Source organism: Fukomys damarensis, unplaced genomic scaffold (assembly GCF_012274545.1).
Source record: "Fukomys damarensis isolate Sample0158 unplaced genomic scaffold, DMR_v1.0_HiC HiC_scaffold_14, whole genome shotgun sequence".
In the NCBI taxonomy this organism is placed as follows: domain Eukaryota; kingdom Metazoa; phylum Chordata; class Mammalia; order Rodentia; family Bathyergidae; genus Fukomys; species Fukomys damarensis.
This window is the reverse complement of record NW_022900926.1, coordinates 33562041-33583813: the sequence shown is the minus strand read 5'-3', so window position 1 is coordinate 33583813 and position 21773 is coordinate 33562041. Positions and strand designations below refer to the sequence as shown.

The following is a 21773-nucleotide window of genomic DNA, read 5'->3' as shown; positions in this document are numbered from 1 at the left end:
AGAAGAAAAAGGAACTTAAGGACAGAAAGAGGGATTTGTTTGTTTTCCTTTCTTCCTTTTATTTTTTAACATAAGGTCTATGCTCCCCAGGCTGGCCTCAAATTCACAGCAATCCTCCTGCCTCAGCCTCCCTCATGCTGGGATTACAAGCATTCACTTGGTTTCCTTTTTCATGTCACAAGTTTTATTTGGGGATGGGGATGTGGCTCAGTGGTAGAGTAGTCAGGATGTGTGAGTCCCTAGGTTAGGTCCCTAGAACTGAAAAAAAAAGTTTTATTTCAAAGAAAGGCTAAACATTTTTATTCTGCCTGAACATCCATGTTTCCAGAATTTTCCTCAATCAATATGTAATTTCAGGGCTGGGGATTTAGCTCAGTGGTTCCACTGACTGCTTTGAAAGAGCAAATTCCCGAGTTCATTCTCTGGTACCAAGCATAATGCAACCTTGTTAATATTGAAATACTTGAATTTCCTTGTACTCTCTGCTTTCAAGAGTTTCAGAAAATTAAAAACAAAAAATTGAAAAGTAGAAGACATTTCTATACTTTCATTTCATAGATTAGGAAACTAGCTAGAAAGGTACCCACCCAGAGGCCAGTGGGAATGACTTTCAGTTCAGAGGGTTGATCCCACATTACCTCCAATGGTGAGCTGAATGTCAAACATTTAATGTGTGGTTGGTCAGATGTTGAATGTTTAGAGATAAGGTTGGTCCTTAATCTTGGCCACAAACACACACACGAACATGCACACATACACAAAATCACCCGGGAACTTTAAAATACTGGTACCCCAGCCACAACCCTAAGTAAATCAGAAACTCAGGTGCCCAGGCAGACCTTGGTATTTTTTAAAGCTACTTTGGTGATTCTCGTGGAGTCAAGGGTGGAAACCACCAATTTAATTGATAAAAAATTCCCCTCTAAATGTTGAAATGTTTTATTAATGTATAATAGTATTCTGAAGTATTACCAGTGTTTTCATTTTGCAGATCTCACCAGATGGTGTCCAAAGAGATACCCAAAAAAGATCAGGGACTTCAAAGCACCCCATAGAATAGATTTGTAAATTTCTGTCACTGAATATCAGTTCAGAATCTGTGTGAAGTATAGACAGATTTATTAGGCTGCTATAGGCAGATTTATTAGTTAGAAAATAATGGAGAATTGGGAAAGAACTCCAGCTTTAGTAGCTGGAGGGCATTGATTTTGATGAAGGGGTTTAGACCTGCTGTCTTGCAAAAGAACTGAGCTAGCTTTTATGGCTTAAATGAGGCACGCCGGGGTCTGGTGGATCATTATCTCAGCTCTGGAGGAATCTCTATGGTTTGAGGGGCCCCTCAGTACCAAAGAGATTATTGGGTTTTTTTGGCAGGGGGCTTTCAGTTCTTGTCATGGGATACTTACTATTACTTGGGGAGGTTCTCTCACCCAGGGGTAGTTTATCAGGCTCTTTTACTGGAATCTGAGGTAATTATAGGTTTGGAGACTTGTAGGCACCCTTCCTTAGGTGTGGAGGAGACAGATACCTAGAACTGGATAGTTGTAATAGGTGGCATCTGGGAGTCTGTGCAAATCCTAAAATTTAGTCTTTTATCTTGGTTTTCTCGGTCTTGAAGGGGGATGAGACAGGCGAGGTAAATTTAGGGCTAACAAACCTATGATATAGACATTCCTTACAACATACAGAGCTGAGCAGGTGTCTGATCTAAAGTTCTAAAGTAACAAAGACAAAAAATTGAAAGCGGAGATAAGTTTAGAACTATGATTTTTTTGTTTCCTTTTTCCGATATTTTGTCCTACCTCAGAATCAAATATATATATATATACTTCTATATTAATTAAAAAGTACTGTGATGCCAAAATAAAGGTCTTCACTAGTTGAGGTGAGAATCCCCCCTCAAAATAAGCGAGGCTGTAATGCTCTAGGTATATTTTTTCCCGACTCTATTGCGGTCCGCCTGGAGCAGCATTGCGCACGCGTAGTTTGTGCCTCCGTTAGTGTTTTGACAGCAGCAACCGGTGAAGGCCCCGCCCCCAGAAGGTCCGTCCCACCGTCGCCGGCTCCGCCCTAACCTTCCCGCCGCCTGCCCCCGGGCTGTCCAAGATGGAAGGCCCGGAACCGGCGCAGCTCGCTCTCCGGCTGCTCCTCTTGGCTCTGCCGGTGGCGGGGTGGCTGACGACGGCCGACCCGGAGCCGTCGCCTCCCGGAGACTCTGGATGCTGTTTCCGGCCACCAAGCTTCCCCTTTGGAAGGATGGTGACAAAATCTGTGGATGGAGATGGATGAATGACTGATAATTCTGTGAAAACGCCGAGGGCCGGAGCGGGGTCAGAGTCTCCCGAAAAAGTTGTGAGGAAAAGCCCTCAAGGAAGTGAGGCGGCGTGGGAGTGGGAGTGGGAGGCGAGAGAGCGAAAAGGAAGGGGCCGCAGGGCCGTTCAGTGTGTGGCGAAACCACAGTCCCCACAACTTGAGCCATCCCTACGGCCCAGCGAACTGTCCTGGTGTTCCCGGGGGGCTTCCCCACCCAAAATGACTCAGGCTTGGGTGACGGCGCCTTCCCGGCTTCCAGCCCCGCCACCTGGGCCGGGCAATGTCTGTGTGTCCGGGAAATGTGAAGTTGCTCAATTAGAGGACGCATTCTCAGGCTGTGCCTGTCTGCTCGGCCGGCGACGGGGAAGGACAGCCTTTCCCAAGCTGAAGAAGAGAGCGAAGAGCTTCCACTGCGTCTCAAACGTTAGAGCAGTGGTCCTTCAGCAGCAGCATCCGCTTCTCCTGGAACTCGGTTCCTGACACTCGCGGGGCGGGGCCACGAGCCCAACAGGTGACTCTGAAGCCCGCTGAAGTTTGAGAACCTTTGCACTTAAGTATTCAAAGGCAGCAGCTAGTTGTTATCCTTTTCGCCGTGTTGTCTGCCTTTTTTTCAGGGAAAAGACTAAAGATTTTAAAACATGGATTTCCCAGAATGACAAGAAACTAGGCAGGTACACCTTTCCTACTCGTCAAGACTTGAATACGAATACTTAGCAGACATGATAAATGTGGGGTTTAAATAAAAAAGTTTTTTAATGTTTTAGAGTTACAATATTACTCTCTCTGTGTACAAAAATTGAGAGTATGTCTTAGTTTTATTTCTGCTTGCACATTCCAGAGAACCATAACATTGCAAGCTCTAAGAACCACTTTTATATGAAATTATATGTGGGCCACAGTTGCCTCTGGTTAAAAATAGGAATGTTCCAAACAAGCATCAGGAAACCAGATTTTTAAAATGAAATAATTTTAAAGTTATGGAGATATGAACGTTTTTCCCCCTTTTCCGATTTTGAAGATTCATCATTGCTACTTGAATCCAAGAGATATTGAGTCTGTGCATACAGTCTGAGAGAAAAATAAAACTTTTAACCACTGCACCGTGGGCTGGCTCTTAGTAATTTTACCACTTCAGTTCTCCCTTCTTGGGTCTTCATTCCACTTTTAGCAGGTTTGGCTTTAACCTCAGAATTTCTTAAGTGTTGAGTATATATGGAAAGCTACACTTTTATTTTCTAAAACTTTGGAAGAACTTACAGTGGTTCCCTGTTAGCTAAGCCTCTTCAGTAGGACTTTGTGTTACTTTGTTGATGCTTCAATTCTCTCCATTATAGTCCTCCCTAGACTGTTATGGCCAGTGAGTACTTGCAGCTAAATGAAGAACTTTTTAAAATTTGTATTTAATTTTAATTAAATTTACATTGCCATGCTATTAGTGGTTACCATGCTGAAAGTTTGCCTTTCTAAACTGTATTAACATTTTTCTTGTATTAACATTTACTTTACTTGCTTTACCACATATCTATTCATTTGGGCCAGGGATTTGGCCCAGTGGTTCTGCCACCTGCCTGGCAAGGGCCTGAGTTTGATCCCCGATACCAAAAAAAAACAGTTGAACATATCTGTTATTTGTCCATCTGTGTATCCAACTTGATAAAATTTAAGAAAACTGGTTTTGTGAGTAGTTGACAAATTGAAACATCTTTTTTTTTTTTTTAATTTTGAAACAGGATCTTGCTGTGTAGTTTAGGCTGGCCTTGAGCTCACTGTGTCATCCAGATTGGCCTCAGACTCTCTGCAATCCTCCTGCTTCAGCTTGGGATTAAAACATGTGCCATCACACCAAGCTGTGTTTATTTTAAACCAAATATTGATTGTCTTTGTCCTTAGGAAGCCAGTTGGGTCCCAGAGACAGCCTATGAACAAAGGATTTAGAATGAAGAAGTGGAAATGAAAGGAGAAACTTCTCAGTTAGTAGAATGGTAACATTTTAGATTTTAGAATGGTAAAATGGTAACATTTTAGATTTTAATTTAGGTAGTTAATATCTTTTACACTGCATTTGAATATTATATGCTCATAGGTAATAAAGTTCACAATGAAATGGAAAAAGTATATAGATTATTAAAAATTGGAATTGTGAACCAGGAGAGATAAAAGGCAATAAATAAATAAAAATGTCCTGGGAAATGTAGCTCAGTGCCAGAATGCTTGCCTAGCATATACAAAGCCCTGGGTTCAACTCGCACAGAGAGAAAAACAACTGAGTCATTTTCAAGGAACTGAGTCATTCTCAACTTATGAAATGGCTACCTGTCCTTATGTATTTGTTTTGTAGGATGGCATCAGAATTAATGTGACTACCCTAAAAGATGATGGCAAAGTATCTAAAGAACAGGTTTGTCTTCTTTTGATTTTTTTCATATATCATTTAGCCAAGTGTTATGCAGCCTATTGTATTTTTACCACTGTATTGATGCATTTCTCTGTTACTATAATGAATACCCAAACCAGATTACTTTATAGAAAAAGAGGTTTATTTAGCTCACAGTTATGGAAGCTCAGGGGCAATTTGCTGGCATCAGCTTGGCACTAGTGAAGGAGCACATGTGCGAGGCAAAGAGAGACTGGAGTCCCACAGTTCCTTCTAAGGGCATGCTCCCATTGACTTAAAGACCTCCCGCTAGGTCCCACATTTTAAAGGTCTCACAGCCTCAACACCACTACACTAGAGACCAAGCCTCCAATAAATGAATTCCTGAGGGACAAGCCACATCCAAACCATAGCACTGATACATCTAATTTAACTATAAAAATAATGTATTTTTGACATGAAGTTTGTCATCATTTATAAATAATTGGAATTAATAAATGTGCTGCTTTATTTTAAGGTTGTTCTTAACATAACCTATGAGAGTGGGCAGGTATATGTAAATGACTTACCTGTAAATAGTGGTGTAACCCGAATAAGCTGTCAGACTTTAATAGGTGAGTACTACTAAGTTATTTCCAAAACTGTTCTGTTTTAATATTAGTAAAATTTTTGGATGTTACATATTTTCATTTTAAAGTAATAATGCACGTCATTTGTATATAACACTCCATAATGTGTTTAACACTCTCTTCTTTAATTGGTTATTGATGGAATATTCCCTGTTTTCTTTTTCCTGAGATTGACATTGATGGAACTGCATTTCTGGTGGGTTAACATTAATATAAGAATGTGCATAAACTGTAATCCCAGCGCTCAGGAGGCTGAGGCAGGAGAATTGCCATGAGTTCAAGACCAGCCTGGGCTATATAATGAGCCAGCCTGAACTGCAGAGCAAGACTGTCTCAAAAAAAGGAAAGAAAGAAAGAAAGAAAGAAAGAAAGAGAGAGAGAGAGAGAGAGAGAGAGAGAGAGAGAAAGAAAGAAAGAAAGAAAGAAAGAAAGAAAGAAAGAAAGAAAGAAAGAAAGAAAGAAAGTAAGTAAGTGCAGAGAGGTGGGATAGCAAGAACCAAAATTTTGGAGAGGTATAGTGGTACCTCAGTTCACCAGTGCTTTTGTTTGCAAACAATTTGGTTTGCAAACAGAAGTTTTTGGCAGAATTTTCTTTTTGTTTGCAAACTCTACATCAGGTGACACACCTGTGAATATCTTTCTGGCACAAACACAAATGTGATGTTTTTCCCCAAAATTATAGAACAAATTGTTTGTAAACTGAGGTACCGCTGCCACACTAGTAGAAAATAAAGAGGAACAACTCATCCCTGTGATTTTCTGATTTTCAGTTTCCTTTATGCTTTTGTTAGTAGAATGTTTTTCTTTTAAATGTTTTTCTCTCTAACCTTTAAAATTTTTGAGTTGTTTAAAGATAAACAGATGTTATTTAAAAATATATAATAGTATTGGCTTGAAATAAAGAATGTGCTATTTGTCAGAAACAAGGGACTAGGCCTAGCCCACATTCAGAAGGAGGGAGAGAGGCAGTGGGTTTCTCATCCATTGGGCCCCACCCTCCACCCCCGTACCGGGGATTGAACTTGGGACATTGCGCTTGTATGGCAGGCAGAAGAACCACTGAGCTAAATCCCCAGCCCTATCCATTTATTAAAATACTGACAGGAAGCCAAGCTCTGAAGTGCATGCCTATGGGCCCAGCACTCAGGAAGCTGAAGTGGGTGGATCACTGGAGTTCAGAAGTTCGAGAACAGCCTGGGCAACATAGCAAGACCCCATCTTTAAAAAAGAGAACTGAGGATATAGCTTAGTGGTAAAGGGCTTGCCTAACAAATACAAGGCCCTGAGTTTGATCTCCTGCACCACAGGAAACACACACACACACACACACACACACACAAACTTCAGTATGGACTGTGAAAGAGGGGATATTTTATAGTTGTAAGTGACAAAAGATATGAAGGTGTTAGGTATACTAGTGAGGGAACAGTGCCTGTAGATGAGGAGCCTGAAGGAGGAGGAGCAAAGAACTACCAGAAAATTGGTGGAGATGTCACTGACAGTGTTTGAGCAAGGAGGTTATACAGTCAAAGTGATATCACAGTGAGATAGTCACTGTTGTGTGAGTAGTTTGGAAAAGACTAAAGAAGGGGAGAATAGCTAATTAACTGTTATACTAAGTGGTTAATGAATTTGACATTGGTATATTCTAGACAAAAAATAGCTAGGCCTGCTTTCAGAATGTATTTCTGGGTTTTTTGACAAATAGTCTTGAGATTATTTGAAGGACAGCAAATAAATGCTTCTCTTATTGACAGTTTCATTGACATGTGTTGCTTTTTCTTTTTCTTTTTCTATGGCACTTTGTGTCTTAATAGAATAGCCACTTGCTCTTTAACTACTGCAACTACCATACCCCATCTCCATTGGATTTCTAGCTAGAGGGGAGCATGGTTAGTAGCTAGTCCTGTCCTGTTGTTCATTATAAGGAATAATAATGGCCTCTCCCATCTCTTTCCTATTCCTGATTTCTCCAACAGGAGCAAGTCACTTACTGGGAAAAGATTAAAACTCATAAAACAAAACAAAAAAGCCCACAATTTATGTTTAAACCCCTTCCATTGTTGGATTTTGTGAATGAATGTTCTTAGTTTGCTAAGACATGGAATTGACTGTCTTGTGGCTTGCTTTGTAAATTAGTTATGCTATCTTGGCTCTGTTATTGCCATCCTGTATAAAAGGATGCTGTTGATGTAACATTTTATATAAAAACTAAGGGCTGTCAAGAATTTCCCCTTTCCAAATGAGTGCAAACTGTAAGGTTTTGTCAGATTGTCTTTGTTTTTATAAATCTGAAACAGTATTAAGGTCACGGATGAAAAAGGCCAACATTAGTTTTGTTTTTGTTTTTTTTAAGAATTTTTTAAGCAAAACATTTATTGGTACATTTTATATATACATGATAACATTCACCATAGGTAACTTGTACATGATATATCTTGCTTCTTTTTTCCCATTCCTCCTCTCCCTTCAACCCCTCTTCTCCTTATTTACAAAGGCTTTTTTTCCATTTTTTCTTCTTTTTCCTTGTCCCTACTTTCCTTTCCTCCTCCCCTCTTTCTTCCCCAACATTAGTTTTCAACTATTTTATTCCATGTAAATATCAAAATGATGAAATTTAGTAACAGATTTGGTGGCAATTTTTGTTCAAAGTTGTTGCTACTTTTTCTTATAGTGAAGAATGAAAATCTGGAAAATTCGGAGGAAAAGGAATATTTTGGAATTGTCAGTGTAAGGATTTTAGTTCATGAGTGGCCTATGACATCGGGTTCCAGTTTGCAACTAATTGTCATTCAAGAAGAAGTAGTAGAGATTGATGGAAAACAAGTAAGATAGTATGCTTATTAACTGGGAATTCAGTTGTAAAGATTTAAATTTGTTCTTGCTGTGCGTATGTTCAATTATTTTGTTGATTTCTGACTTGATAAGAAGGTATCCTAATAATTGCCTGTATCCAATCATTTAGATTTTTAGTTGACTTGTCTTAGCATTTGACATGTATATTTGAAATTACACATTTCATACAAACCTAAATCACTTAAAATGTAATGAACATTAATGAAAGTAAGAAATTAAATTTGGTTCATAGTTCATTTTTTCTAAGTTCTTACAGAACTGAAATTAAACTTAAATAGATGGTGCTAAAGCAGACATGAGTATGTTAAAGATGAAATTAAATGCCCCACAGTATAAGGAGGGAATAAGTAGTAATTGTCTGAATAGGACAAGTTTTTATAGGAATAAGGGAGAAAAATGGACTTTTAAATTTATATGATGCTGAGCCACTGGGGTTTTCTTCAAGTACTTATTTTTTCTTCCATAGGCTCAACAAAAGGATGTTATTGAAATTGATATTTTAGTTAAGGACCACAGAATACTCAGACATTCAAACTATAGCCATTCTTTGGAGGAAAGCATGTTATACTCTATTTCCCGAGACAACGACATTTTATTTACCCTTCCCAACCTCTCCAAAAAAGGTAATTTCAAAAATCATTATTGAAGGGCTGGGGATTTAGCTCAGTGGTGCTGCTTGCCTCAAAAGCACAAGGTACCAAGTTTGATCCCCAGCACACACAAAAAAATCATCATTGAAAATAGTAAGGAAACTATTTTTGTTAGTAACTTTATATATTCTTGAACTTTGTAATATTTATGTAATTTATAAAAATTGCTGTATATTTTTTATTATAATTAACATGTTTGGAAATAAGCTCCTCTAAGAAATATTTCAGCAGAGCATGATGGTGCATACCTATATCTCAGATTCTAGGGAGGCTGAGGCAAGAGGATCACTAGTTTTAAGGCAAGCTGGACAACTTAGAAAACCCTGATTTGAAATGTAAAATAAAAGAAACTGGGGATGTAACTCAGTTGAGAATTCCCTGGGTTCAATGCCATGAGCACAGCACAACAGAACTATAGGGGCTGCAGCTGTGGCTCCATAACAGAGTGCTTGTCTAATGTGCATGAGGCCCTGGGTTTAATCCCCAGCACTGCAAAAAACAAAAACACAAAACCCTTCATAATATGTATTATGTATTATTTTTATGTATTATTTTTATGTCTAGACTTAAAGAATCTGTTTTGAGCCTTAGTGAAATGTGATCAATACTGGTTGCATAGTGACATTTTCCAGTAATTATATACCTTTATAATAATAATGTAGACATTTACAATAATAATATATAGGTTCATTTAAAAGTCATTTTTCCACTGAAAACAAAGCTTTTAAAATTCATACAATCTTTGTGACAAAATTATAACTACTGTAACCCCTTATAAATTAGGATGTGTTTTACTCTGGTGCTTAAAATTATTTTCCCCTCCCATGGTAAAATATTTGATCTTACTATCCTAAATGTTATTGGAAGAATAACCCTAGGACTTGTAGAAGAGACTCTAGCAAGCCACTAGCATTTTGGTAACTTTGCTCTTCGTCCTCGGTAGAAAGTGTGAATTCACTGCAGACCACCAGCCAGTACCTTATCAGGAATGTGGAAACCACAGTAGATGAAGATGTTTTACCTGGCAAATTACCTGAAACTCCTCTCAGAGCAGAACCTCCATCCTCATATAAGGTAAGTTAAGTATTTGCTGTTAGCTTTATTTGGTGTTATCATCATAAGCATTTATATTTATGGGGAAGAAAATAGATACATTTAAAATGTGGTGGAGGGCCAGGGATTTAGCTTAGTGGTTTGGTGGCCTGCCTTGCAAGCACAAGGACCGGACTTCAATCCCCAGTACCAAAAAAAAAAAAAAAAAAAAAGTGGAAACCATGGATTGAAAGCATGGAGGGTTGTTAACAGACTTGTTATTTTTTTTTTTCCGCTATGGTTTTAATGTGATTTTTTAAAGTATTCTTATTTTTTTGTTTACGTTTCATGAACAGGGGCTGGGAGAATAACTCAGTGATAGGGTGTTTGCTTAGCATGCCCGTGACCCTGGGTTTAGTCTCCACTACCATAACAATAGCAACACAGTCAGGTCATAATCATAAAGGCACTGGATTTCATTGGGTTAAGAATTTGCAGTTCCAAAATTCTTTCTCATCTCTCTATTTCTTTTCATTCTGCAGCTACTTCCTTGTGAACATACTGGTAGATTTTGCCCTTAGGATCTTATATGATGTGATACATTTGAAAACTGGTCTGCCATTGATAAGTTTTGTGATCTTGGACAAATTCTTAACTCTTTAACTTGTTTATTTGTGCTTAATCTGTAAAGTATTGTATTACATAAAGTATTTCATGACGTAAGAATTAAATAAAATGGATATTGCATGTAAATGCATTGACACCTATTAAGTACTTATGTACCATATACCTTGACATTTATACTGCTTACAAGGAAGATACAGTTGATAGCTCTACATATTAGCTAGAGCACTTATCCAAAAGAATTTCCATTTAAGAGTATCATCTATGGTTACTCTACAAGGAGAAGTTCTCATGGAAGGTCAGGATTGTTTATTTGAGGTTGCTGGGGAAATCCAAGTATTTGGGCGTTTTGAAATCTGGCATCCACACCCTGTCTCACCTGACCCCCAGCAGGTCAGAGCAGACTGTCTTCACCTATCTTCATAACAGTTGGGGTCAGTGCCACCTTAGGTCTGTCTCTTGCTCTTGAAATATAGAAATATTTTGTATAGCATGAATCTCCCACTGTTCAAAAGCTCCTAGAAAGTTTATCTTTTCAATCTCTTGTCCTGCAACTGCTTGAAACATATAATTGACTTTAGTCCACTCTGTTTAGACAAGTCTGACTAATCTGTCAATGAGCATTTATTTTTACTCGATTTGTAGTTGGGCAGCAGTATAAATAATATTAAAGGATTTTTTTTTTTTGTACCGGGGATCAAACTCAGGACCTTGCGCTTGCTAGGCAGGCGCTATGCCGCTAAGCTAAATTACTGGCCCAGGATATTAACATTTTTGTGCCTGAATTTTAGAATATAACTTCTAAGATTATAAATAACTTTATTAAGGTACATTTAAAAATAGGATTCCCTGCTTAAAATACACACGTAGGGCATGTGTATATATGTGTGTGTATATAGAGAAAGGGAGCAAGGTCGGGGGCTGAGGATACATTGATCCCAAGGCTCATGCATACTGGACAAGCTCTCACCCACTAAGCTATATCCCTTGTGCTAAAAATATATAGGTAGTATATATAACCATCACCACAATCAAGATACAGAATATTTTCATCACCCCAAAGCTAAAACATTAATAAACTTTAGAATGTAAAAGTTTATGGAACTTGCATATCTAATCAAAACTCCTTTTTCAGGTAATGTGTCAGTGGATGGAAAAGTTCAGAAAAGATCTGTGTAGATTCTGGAGCAGTGTTTCTCATGTGTTCTTCATGTTTTTAAACGTCGTGGTGGTTGGCATTCTAGGAGCAGCTGGTGTCTTAACCATCTTAAAGTTGCTTTTCCCAGTTTCTGAGTATAAGTAAGTATTTCTTACCTTTGAAACATTAATATTTTTAATTATTAAGACATGAATTAGTCAAGTGTGGTGGTGCACATACAAAAATAAACTAAATTATGACACCTTTCACTGTTATGAATCATGATAGTTTATGGGTTCAGAATGCCAGGGATAAAAATCATGCCCTCTCCACCAAAAATAAAACTTCATGGCCCCAGGTAGGCATCGTGGTGTACACCTAAATCATAGCATGCTGGGAGCCTGAGGCAAGAGGATCTCAACTTCAAGCCCAGCCCGAGCAACTTAGTGACTTAGTGGGACTCTATCTCAAATTTTTTAAAAAAATTAAAAAGAGTTGGAGATGTATCTCAGTGTGAAGACTCTAGGTTCAGTATCTAGTACTGCATGCATGTGCACCACACACACAAATTACATTAACTATATATTTATTTTCTTGAATGTTAAAAATCAACTTTATTTTTGCATATTAACTATATATTTTAGAATAGAAAACATGAAAAAAGAGGGTAAGATGGTGAGACAGTTTGGAAGGAAAGTAACACCTACTTTTTCCTAGCTCATCTTCCAACTTTATGAAAATTAAAACACACTTATTGAATACCTATTGTAATCAACCATAATTCGAGGAAAGCAATTTAGTTGGAGCCACTCTGTCCTTGGCTGCAATGTTGTCTCAATCAGAGCCCTGCAGCTTCACAGACCAGGACTTAGGTTTCTGCTGGAGCCATTGGGTGGGGGCACATTGTACTTGCCAGCACACTGTCTGCCATGCCCATGAGTGTCAGATAGGCTTTGGTGAGACTCCTAGTATAATACAGCTGAATTATGGGGAAGCAGGAAGCCTATGTCACTTATAGCCTACCAGTAAACTGGCCGGGAGGGTCAGCTGCAGTGCTTAAAGATCTTAAAGTGAGGGAGAGAAAGGAAACAAGTATATAATAGGGTGTAATGTGTATAAGAAATCAATAAAACAAGAGGACTGAATATGTATTTTTATCCCAAAGTATCCAGTTTAAAATGTAGTTACTTTTAGAGACTAGAAGTCTGGTCATTGCTGTGTGGTGCTGCCACCTGCCTCACAAGTGTGAGGTCCTAAGTTTGATCCCTGGTACCCCCCAAAAAAATCGGTTGGAGATAAGATATATCTTATTACGAATCACAGTATCAAAAATATGTGATGCCAGGGATTTAGCTCAGTGGTGCTGCCGCCTCCCTTGCAAACACAAGGACCCAAGTTCGATCCCTGGTACCAAAAAAAAAAAAAAAAAAAAAAAAAAAAAAAGCCAGGCATGGTGGCACACACCTATCAACCCAGCAATCAGGAGGCTGAGGCAGGAGGATTGCTGTGAGTTCAAGTCCAGCCTGGGCTACATAGTGAGTTCTAGGTCAGTCTCAACTACATAGTGAGACGAGACCCTGTCTCAAAAAAACAAACAAAAAAGTAATGTTCCATAACTATTCCTCTGTTGGACATTTAGATCACTTCCAATTTCATGTTATTTCCAGTAATGTTCTAGCGTACATTCTTGTGTTGATACATCTCTCTTTGCACATGTGTATCTGTGGAAACAGAGTCCTATGATTTTGGGACAGAGGACATGTCTATTTAAAAACTGCTCAGGGTTGGGTATTTAGCTCAGTGGTTCTGCTGCGTGCTTCACAAGTGCAAGGTTCCGAGTTTGATCCTCGGTAACAAAAACAAAAACTTCTCAAAACCTGATGATCTTTTAAATTTTTGCTGCTATAGATTAAAAATATAATCTCATTTAAATTTTGTGTTTTCTTTTTACTAGCACTTTCCTGGTTTCGTCTAGTATCTTTCTTGATAACTGGCTATATAATTCTTTTGTGACTTGCCAGTTTGTATCCTTTGTCCACTGTTGCCTTATGCTGCTTAGAATAATCATTTATAGTAGTCCCTTTGTTATGTATATATATGTATTGCATTTTTTAAAAATCCCAGGCTACCATTATTTTGTTCTTAAACAGTTAGTAGCTCGTGTCATACAATTTGGGTCTGAGCAATTTTATGTTATTCCTTTATGGTTTCTGAGGTCTTAATTTTGCAAAAAAAAAAAAAAAAAGAAAAATTTTGTACTGGGGATTGCACTTAAGGCCTCGTGTCTGCTAGGCAAGGACTTTACACTGGTCTACATCCCAGCCCATTTTTATTTTGAGACAGGCTCTCACTTGGTGCCCCAAGCTGGTCTTGAACTTTTGATCCTCCCCCCTCAGCCTCCAACCAACTTGTATTAACACTAGCTATTGTGGGTCCTTGATTCAGTGATAATGGAAATTAAAACTGGGGCAACAAAATGAGTTTATAAGCAAAAACTGGAATAGAAAATAAGGAAGGGACATCTTGAATGGAAGAGCTGAAAAGAGCACAACTCAAAGATCAGACTAACCCATTAACAAAGGGAAGAGGCCAGTTAGTTCTTATGAGGTTGCTGAGGTGGGCTCTGGTTTGATTTTTATCTCAAGCCTGGTTCTAAAAAGGTGGCTCTGGAGACATTCCTATTGCTTGAGGAAGCAATCTGATTTCTATGAGATGATTGTTCTGTTTGTGGAGGGTGTTAGTGTAAGACCTGCAGACGATAAGAAAAAGTAGAAAGATTTACTAGCACTTCAACCGCAACAGCCTGTCAGAGGTCTGAAGTAGACTTCAGCCTGCTGGGAGAGGCAGGGCAGCAGCTTTTAAATCTGGAATGGAGATAGAGCTTGGGCCTGGGCCTAAAATGAGATGTTTCTTTTTGTTGGCAATGAGCTGGCTTTAATCTTAGGTTACAAATTAGGCCACTAGAGGGAGCTCTAAGACAAGGGACTGTCTAGTGGAGGCTCTGTGCTAATCCCAGGTGATGCAGGTTTAGGCAATGATTGGAGACTTTCAGGTGCCAAAAAGGATATAAAAATTGGTAGTTAAATGTCTCTGCAAATCTCTCATCTTAGTTCCTCAGTCATAAAGGGGGATAATTTGTTAGGTAAAAAAAAATTTTTTTGTGTGCTTTTTCCAGGTTTGCCTGCCTGGCAGGATATCGCAGCTGATTTTAATATGGAGCAAGTAGTCTGTAGGCGGCACTGGGCTGTAACCTAACATTTGGTCTTTGTGCTCTGATTTTAAGCATTACATTTTCTTTGAATTGTTTTAAAACCTTGTATTTTCCAATATTTATGTAGAAAACAGTAGGGCCCGATGCAATTTCTTTTTTTTGTTGTTTGGTTTTTTTGTTGTTGTTGTTTGAGACAGGGTCTCACTACGTCGTTGAGACTGACCTGGAACTCACTATGTAGCTCAGGCTGGTCTCAGAACTCACAGTGATCCTGGGATTACAGGCGTGTGCCACCACCGGCTTGCAATTTCTAGTTAGTGTAGCCTGCCAAACAAGTTTTTGATATGTAAATGAGCAGGGCCTGGAGAGGATTTTACTTTCTTTTGCAGAGCCTTGAGCAGTGGGTGTTAACTCACTCTCCTGTTTGGGAGGTGCTGGAGGAATAGTGAAAGAGCAGGTGTGTGGAAGTATGGGGGCTGGGTGGTTTGGTTGTGATAAGTAAGAGCGCTGTGGGGAGGGAGAGCGCGAGGAAATGGTTGAAGGAACCGAGGAGGAGGAGCTAGAGGGGGGGTGGTCAGCCGGGTCAAAAGTTGTCATGAGGTTGGTGGTGGTGGATGAAGCCGTGTGGGCAAGAAGAATTTGTGGGATATTTTTAAGACTGACAAAGAAGGGCAGGTACAGAGGTAGATGAAAGCCTGCACATAGGGAACTTCAGACCATTTATCATTGCATTGACAAAAATTGTAAAGATACCATAAAATGTTCAGGTTGAATGTTTCATTTTCTGGCCAGTGGGAATCATTGTCTAATTTATATCAGGGCCAAGCCTGATTGCAGTAAAAGATAAGGCGTTTAGGCTTGAGATCGCCTGCAAGCTGGAGAGTTTCAAGATTTAACAAACATCCCGGCAGTATAGACTGGGGAGGTTTGGCTTGTGTAGCTCCCATGTGGAGGGAGGGCGAGTATCAGCTCCTGAGTGCATGGGATTATATGGTAGCATCCCCCTTCTCAGGACCTTGTGCTTGTGAGACAGGCGTGGTGCCACTGAGCTAAATCCCCAACCCTTTTTTTCTTTTTCCCTTTTTTCTTTTAAAGATGAGGTCTGTATTTCAGGATGGCCTTGAATTTGTAGCAGTCCTTCTGCCTCAGCCTCCCAAGTGCTGGGATTATAGGCATGTACCATATGCCCAGGTTTTGCTTATGTGTTTTCTTAAACCTTATTTTTACCATCACTTCTAAGTGTAGTTTAAACTAGAATTCTGATTTTATTTTTTTAAAGAGTCCATCATTCCACTAGTTATTTAACTTTGATTTGGAATGTTATTATAAACAAGATTTCCATATATTAGGCAGTTTCACTCCTGTTTTATTCTGTCTGGGCTATGTTTTGTTCTACTGTGCCAGTAGCACGTTTTAATAACTGTAACAGGTTTTTGATACTGGGGATTAAAACCAGGGCTTTTGCACTGAGTTACATCCCCACCCATTTGTAATGTTTCATTTGAGATGAGGTCTTGCTAAGACACTAAATTGCCCATACTGAATTTGAACTCATCAGCCTTAACCTCGCAGCGTGCTGGATTAGAGGTGTGCACCCCCACACCCAACTAATTATTGTAATAGTTTTGTAACTATTGTAATAGTAACGTCTTTGATAGCTGGATGGGGCCAACTTTCTCTTCTCACTGTTCATTTTTTTAAAAACCTTGTGGCTATTCTTGCAAAGTTTCTCCTCATTGAACTTTATAATCAGTTTATATATTGATCATTTTCCTGTTGCTGAGACAAGATTCCAATACTGCAACTTAAAGGAGAGTTCTACTTTTGGTTTACAGTTTGTGTGTTCAGCCTGGTAATACCTTTAACTGTTACAACACAGTTACATAACAATGACAGAAGCATAAGCTTGAAAACATCTGCATTATTTGGCTGGCTGTCCAAGGATGGATTGGCAGGTACATTTCATCACAAACAGTTGGAATGCAAGTAAGAAAATGCCAGATGTTTGAGCCTAAAAGTTTACCACCATAAACAACTTAATTTTATAAATTTAACCAAAAACATTTAATATGTTAAGAAAACCTTAGACATAAAAAGCTTAACCCTTTCATCATAGCCAACTTAAATATATCTTAACAATCGCTTTAGATGACTCATGAGAACCAAATCACAATATTTAAACACTCTAAGCTGGGCCGGGGATTTAGCTCAGTGGTTCGGTGGCCTGCCTTGCAAGCACAAGGACCTGAGTTCAATCCCTGGTACCAAAAACAAAAATACACTCTAAGCTTATACATATTGTCTTATCCAAGGAAAAACTCTTAAATTATTGTAGATAAACAACAATAAAGAATTTATTCTTTATTTAGAAAACCAACCTGTTATTTCAATTAGCTAACAACCTGGATGGAAATGTATTAGCAACTTTAGACATATTCATTTTTATCTTAAGGCCTATGTAAGCCTTGATACTATCAGTCCTCATCTGTTAATGTTTTAAGTTTGGCTACCCTGAAAACTGATACAAATGGTTTTCCATGAACTTCTCAAAAGAGCCCCCCAAAAAGAAAATCTTGTTGCACTCCAAAAAATATTTTTTTAAATGAAGTAGCTGCAGGTGTTTTAATAATTTAACATTGAGCAGGCATGTTTTAGCACTGAACAGACAGATATATACAAGACAATTACATTTTACTTGGAGTACACTCTCAGATGTGGCCAAGTTGAATTACAGATTCCCTTTTCTGTGTCTCTGTATCTGTAACGCACTTAGGAAACTCATAAGTTAAAACCAGTATTCGTCTGGCAACTACAATTTACACATTAAGAAAAGTACTTCCCTCCCCTACACACATAAGTGATGGGAACCAGGCTTAGGAGGGGAGAGCGAGCCAAGATGTTGGGGCCTTTTTCAGGGTTATGAGAGAGTGAGATAAAAGAATAGTTTAGAAATTCTCTCTTGAACTGGATGTGTTTTGGTCCCTTAAGTATAATTCTTAGGAAATAGCTCCTTCTGGTGTCACCCAGAAGCCCGTTTTTACTGGGTGAGCATGGAGGGAGGATCAGGCCACACTGTCTCACTGAATCCTGTCCTCCCAGACTTAAGGTCAGCAGCCACACTGTCACACATAACTGGCTGAGGGAGTCCTGAATTTATAGAGGCATTTATATTTCAGAAACTAGATTTCATTTTTTAAAATTTTTACAGCATTTTACAAATTCACATTTTGGTTAGTGTCAAAGCGGGGGCACTTTAACATTTAATCTTTTTTTTCCCCTCATGCCACTAAGACAACACACCACAACTGTCAAGTCAAACAGTTCAATCAAGGGACACCATCAAATTCAACTAGTAAGTCTATACACAAAACACGAATACAGGACCCTGTAAAAATAAAATGTCCCATCAGAGAAACATAATCTTCCTATGTTCTCAACTTAACTTTACTATCATTTGACAAAAAACAAGGCATAAAAACACAAGCATAAAAGATCAGGCATAGCAGCTAGCAAACAAGAATGACAGTGATTACCTAAATGAGTCACAATCCAGAATCCATGAACCAAACGCATATTTTTACCTTCTTTCAATTATCTTGGTGGGACCTCCAAAATGATTAGGGGGAAAATATGTCATTCTCAACCTGCTAGATGTCAGGTGTTCCCCAGTGTTGAAGAATGAATTCTAAAGAATTGAGGTTAGGAATAGGAAAATTTATTGGGGAATAGAAATAGCTCGAGACAGGAGGAATTCTGAATAGGTTGCCCACCCATTCAGTTATGCTTACATTTGTTTGTTTTTGTGGTACTGGGAATTGAACTCAGGACCTTGTGCTTGCAAGGCAGGCACAATGCCACTGAGCTGAATCCCCGGCTCTTCATTCAGTTATGGATTAATCCGCTGACGAATATAGTACACCCATAATCGAATCACTTTCCAAAAGCCCCACCTCTGAATGCAGGAGACTCTTGGGGACATTTTAAATCTAAACCACTACAGCTTGTTTGGTTTCTAAAACTGGCCTCTGCTGGGTGTATTAACTGGAATAACATTGAGTTTACAATACAGGGTCTTAGATTCATTCTGGAAACCTACTCTGCAGTCAGGTATTTTGGTAAGAAAATGCTGCTGTCTGAAGCTATAAGGTGGTGTTGCAGTGGTGAATACTATTTAGAAAGCTGCTTGGGTTTAGTCTTTGTGTCTAACCTGCAAATCCAGGGACTAACATTCAGCCTTGAAGACCTAGATGTACTCTGTGCTTTCGTTCCCTGTAGTACCAAGTAATGAATTTCCTCTATTCCTTTCTTTCCTGTCAGTCTAGCTAATGTGAACTGAACTGTGGATTCGCACTTTGCATAACCATTATAGAGGTGGTGAAGCAAAAGCGTAATCATAGACTTTTTTTTTTTTTTTTTTGAGACAGAGTCTTGCTATGTAGTTCAGGCTGGCCTCAAACTCATGGCAATTCTCCTGCCTCAGCCTCCCAAGGACTGGAATTACAGGTGTACACCACTAAATCTGGTTTAAGCATATAATTATGTATCTTGAAGTAGCCCTGTCTTACACTATTCTTTAGGAAATACTTAATTTTGATAGTAAATAATTATCTTATATTTCAGAGGAATTCTTCAGGTGGATAAAATGAGTATTATACCTGTGACAGTCATCAACTTATATCCAGATTGCTCTAAGACAGAAGAAAACTTCGAAGACAAAACATGTATTTAAAAATTAAAACACTATCTCAAATCATGGACTCTGGACTAGTCTGTTGTCTCCGGATTTGCCACTTGAATATAATTTTCTTTGTCTAAGAATCAGTTTATGCACAAAGAAATTGCCAAACTCCAGAGACTACCTAAAAATTGGCTTTTACGTGCCAAATTAAAGTTCATCTGATTCTATAAAAGGGCTGGCTCTTCAGCTGATGAATTTTTAAGAAAAATTTAAGCAAAGTGGAAGAGAAGAATTGTGAAGAGACTTTGAAACTACCAAAAAGAAAAGAAAAATGTGAGCTAGAATACCATGTGCCAATAATTTTCCAAGGTGCCTTTGCTAAGGAAATTGTACCCACTTAATTACTATGACTTCATGATAAGCACTTTATGAAATTCTAATTTAAAACTCAAGAATTTAGCACTTTTTTATTCATTTTATTCAGTAAAACATGCCATAAGTGACTGAGTATAAAATCACTGTTGTATTATAATTTGATTGTATCCTCTATCAAGACTACTTACTTTGAATGCACTAGGATTTACAGTGACATGTTCTCTAAAATAAACTTTTTGAGGAAAAAATATAGTTGTTTTGCTTACAATTACATGATAATTACCTACATATGGGTGTAGGTATGACTCCTTTCACTTACCCTAAAACCAAGGCTCATATCAGCTGGTTAATCCATCACTGTCATGGAATCAATCTATCCTTGGTCTTCTGGTTTTAAGTATGGCACTATTCACCCTGGTTTTTGTTGGTTTTTGTACCAGGGATTGAACACAGGACCTTGCACTTGCGAGGCAGGCAGTGGCACCAATGAGCTAAATCCCCAGCCCTCCACTTTATTTTTTTGGGAGCAGGGTTTGAACTCAGGACCTTGCACTTTTGAGGCAGGCAGCGGAATCACTGAGCTAAATCCCTGACCCTCTTTTATTTTTTTTAAAACTATCACTCATACTGACATTTTAATAATATGACCTCTAGATATAACTTAAGATTTACTCTAATACTGCTTCATTAAAACATTTTGGACTGCACCCTATCGATACACACAGTCCAAGAAAATACTGGCTGTTTTCAATTTTCTTTTTCTCAGACAAGGTCTATTTAGTTCAAGCTGGCCTTGAACTCACTACTTTGTACCCCAGGCTGGCCTCAAACTTGTAGCAATCCTCCTGCCTCAGCCTCCTGAGTGCTTGGGATTACAGATGTATACCACCATACCCAATAAGTACTGGCTATTTTTTATAAAGTTTATAGAATAAACATGTAGGGAGACAAGCATGAGAATGAAGGAGTGATGATTAATTTTGCATGGTTTATAATTAGTAAATTTCAACTGTATATTATTCCTATCTCCATATTGTAAACAGAACAAAAGTAATGTCATGAAATTTATAACTTGATCCTTGCTGGATGTGGAGGTGCTTGCCAGTAATCCCAAAACTCAGGAGGCTGAGGCAGGAGGATCACTGCAAGTTCGAGGCTAGCCTGGGCTACACAGTGAGTTCAAGGCCAGCCTGAACTGCCTAACCAGACTGTATCTCAAAACAAAACAAACAAAAAATGTAACTCAATAGCCAGTAGTATTTTTTTAATGCTATTTTACATCCTACAAGTTCTTAGAAAGTACAGTTTTAACTCCCAAGTAATGACAAGGTCTTACTGCATCTATTAACCACAAGCTTATTAACGGGTGACCACACAGTCTGTTGGAGAGGCTCAGAGGCTCTGTGTCAGATTTCTATTCTGGCTTCTTCCCAGTGAGACTTGGGACCACAACAAAGAACTCAGTCCCCTGAAGGCTGTTCCGTGATTGGCATGATACAATAAATACAAGAAATCAAAGTGGAAATCTTATCCTAAATTGTATACTTTTATTGCATTTATTACCTTTATTTATGTGATTAACTGTTATGGGTTTGACTAGAGCATAAGAAAGCATAGGTTTAGAAATAACCTGTAGTATAGCCTCAGGTAGGCAAAGTTACTAAGATTGTATTTTTTCCCCTTTTTTAAAAGCACTAAAGCGGAGTTTTAGTATCCCAGAAAGGGAAGCTACCACACCACTACGTGGAAAGGAAGGTACACTGGGCCTTGTTTCGTGTTTTGTTTTTTGTACCAGGAATCGAACTCAGAACTCTGCACCTGCTAGGCAGGCAGCAGTACCACTGAGTTAAATCCCGGCCCCTGGTTCATGTCTTAATTGGCTACCTGTTTAAA

At 38.6% G+C, this 21773-nt stretch overlaps 1 protein-coding gene across 1 annotated transcript; it reads left to right on the top strand.

Moving 5' to 3' along the window:
- The first annotated feature begins 1995 nt into the window (after positions 1–1995).
- Ginm1 (glycoprotein integral membrane 1) lies at positions 1996–20063 on the top strand. The gene is made up of 9 exons (XM_010607727.3): positions 1996–2221; positions 2817–2824; positions 4652–4711; positions 5205–5301; positions 7991–8142; positions 8639–8795; positions 9766–9896; positions 11614–11777; positions 19448–20063. The coding sequence occupies exons 1-9, from the start codon at positions 2107–2109 to the stop codon at positions 19554–19556; spliced, it is 993 nt and encodes a 330-aa protein (XP_010606029.1). The 5' UTR covers positions 1996–2106; the 3' UTR covers positions 19557–20063.
- The last annotated feature ends 1710 nt before the right edge of the window (positions 20064–21773 follow it).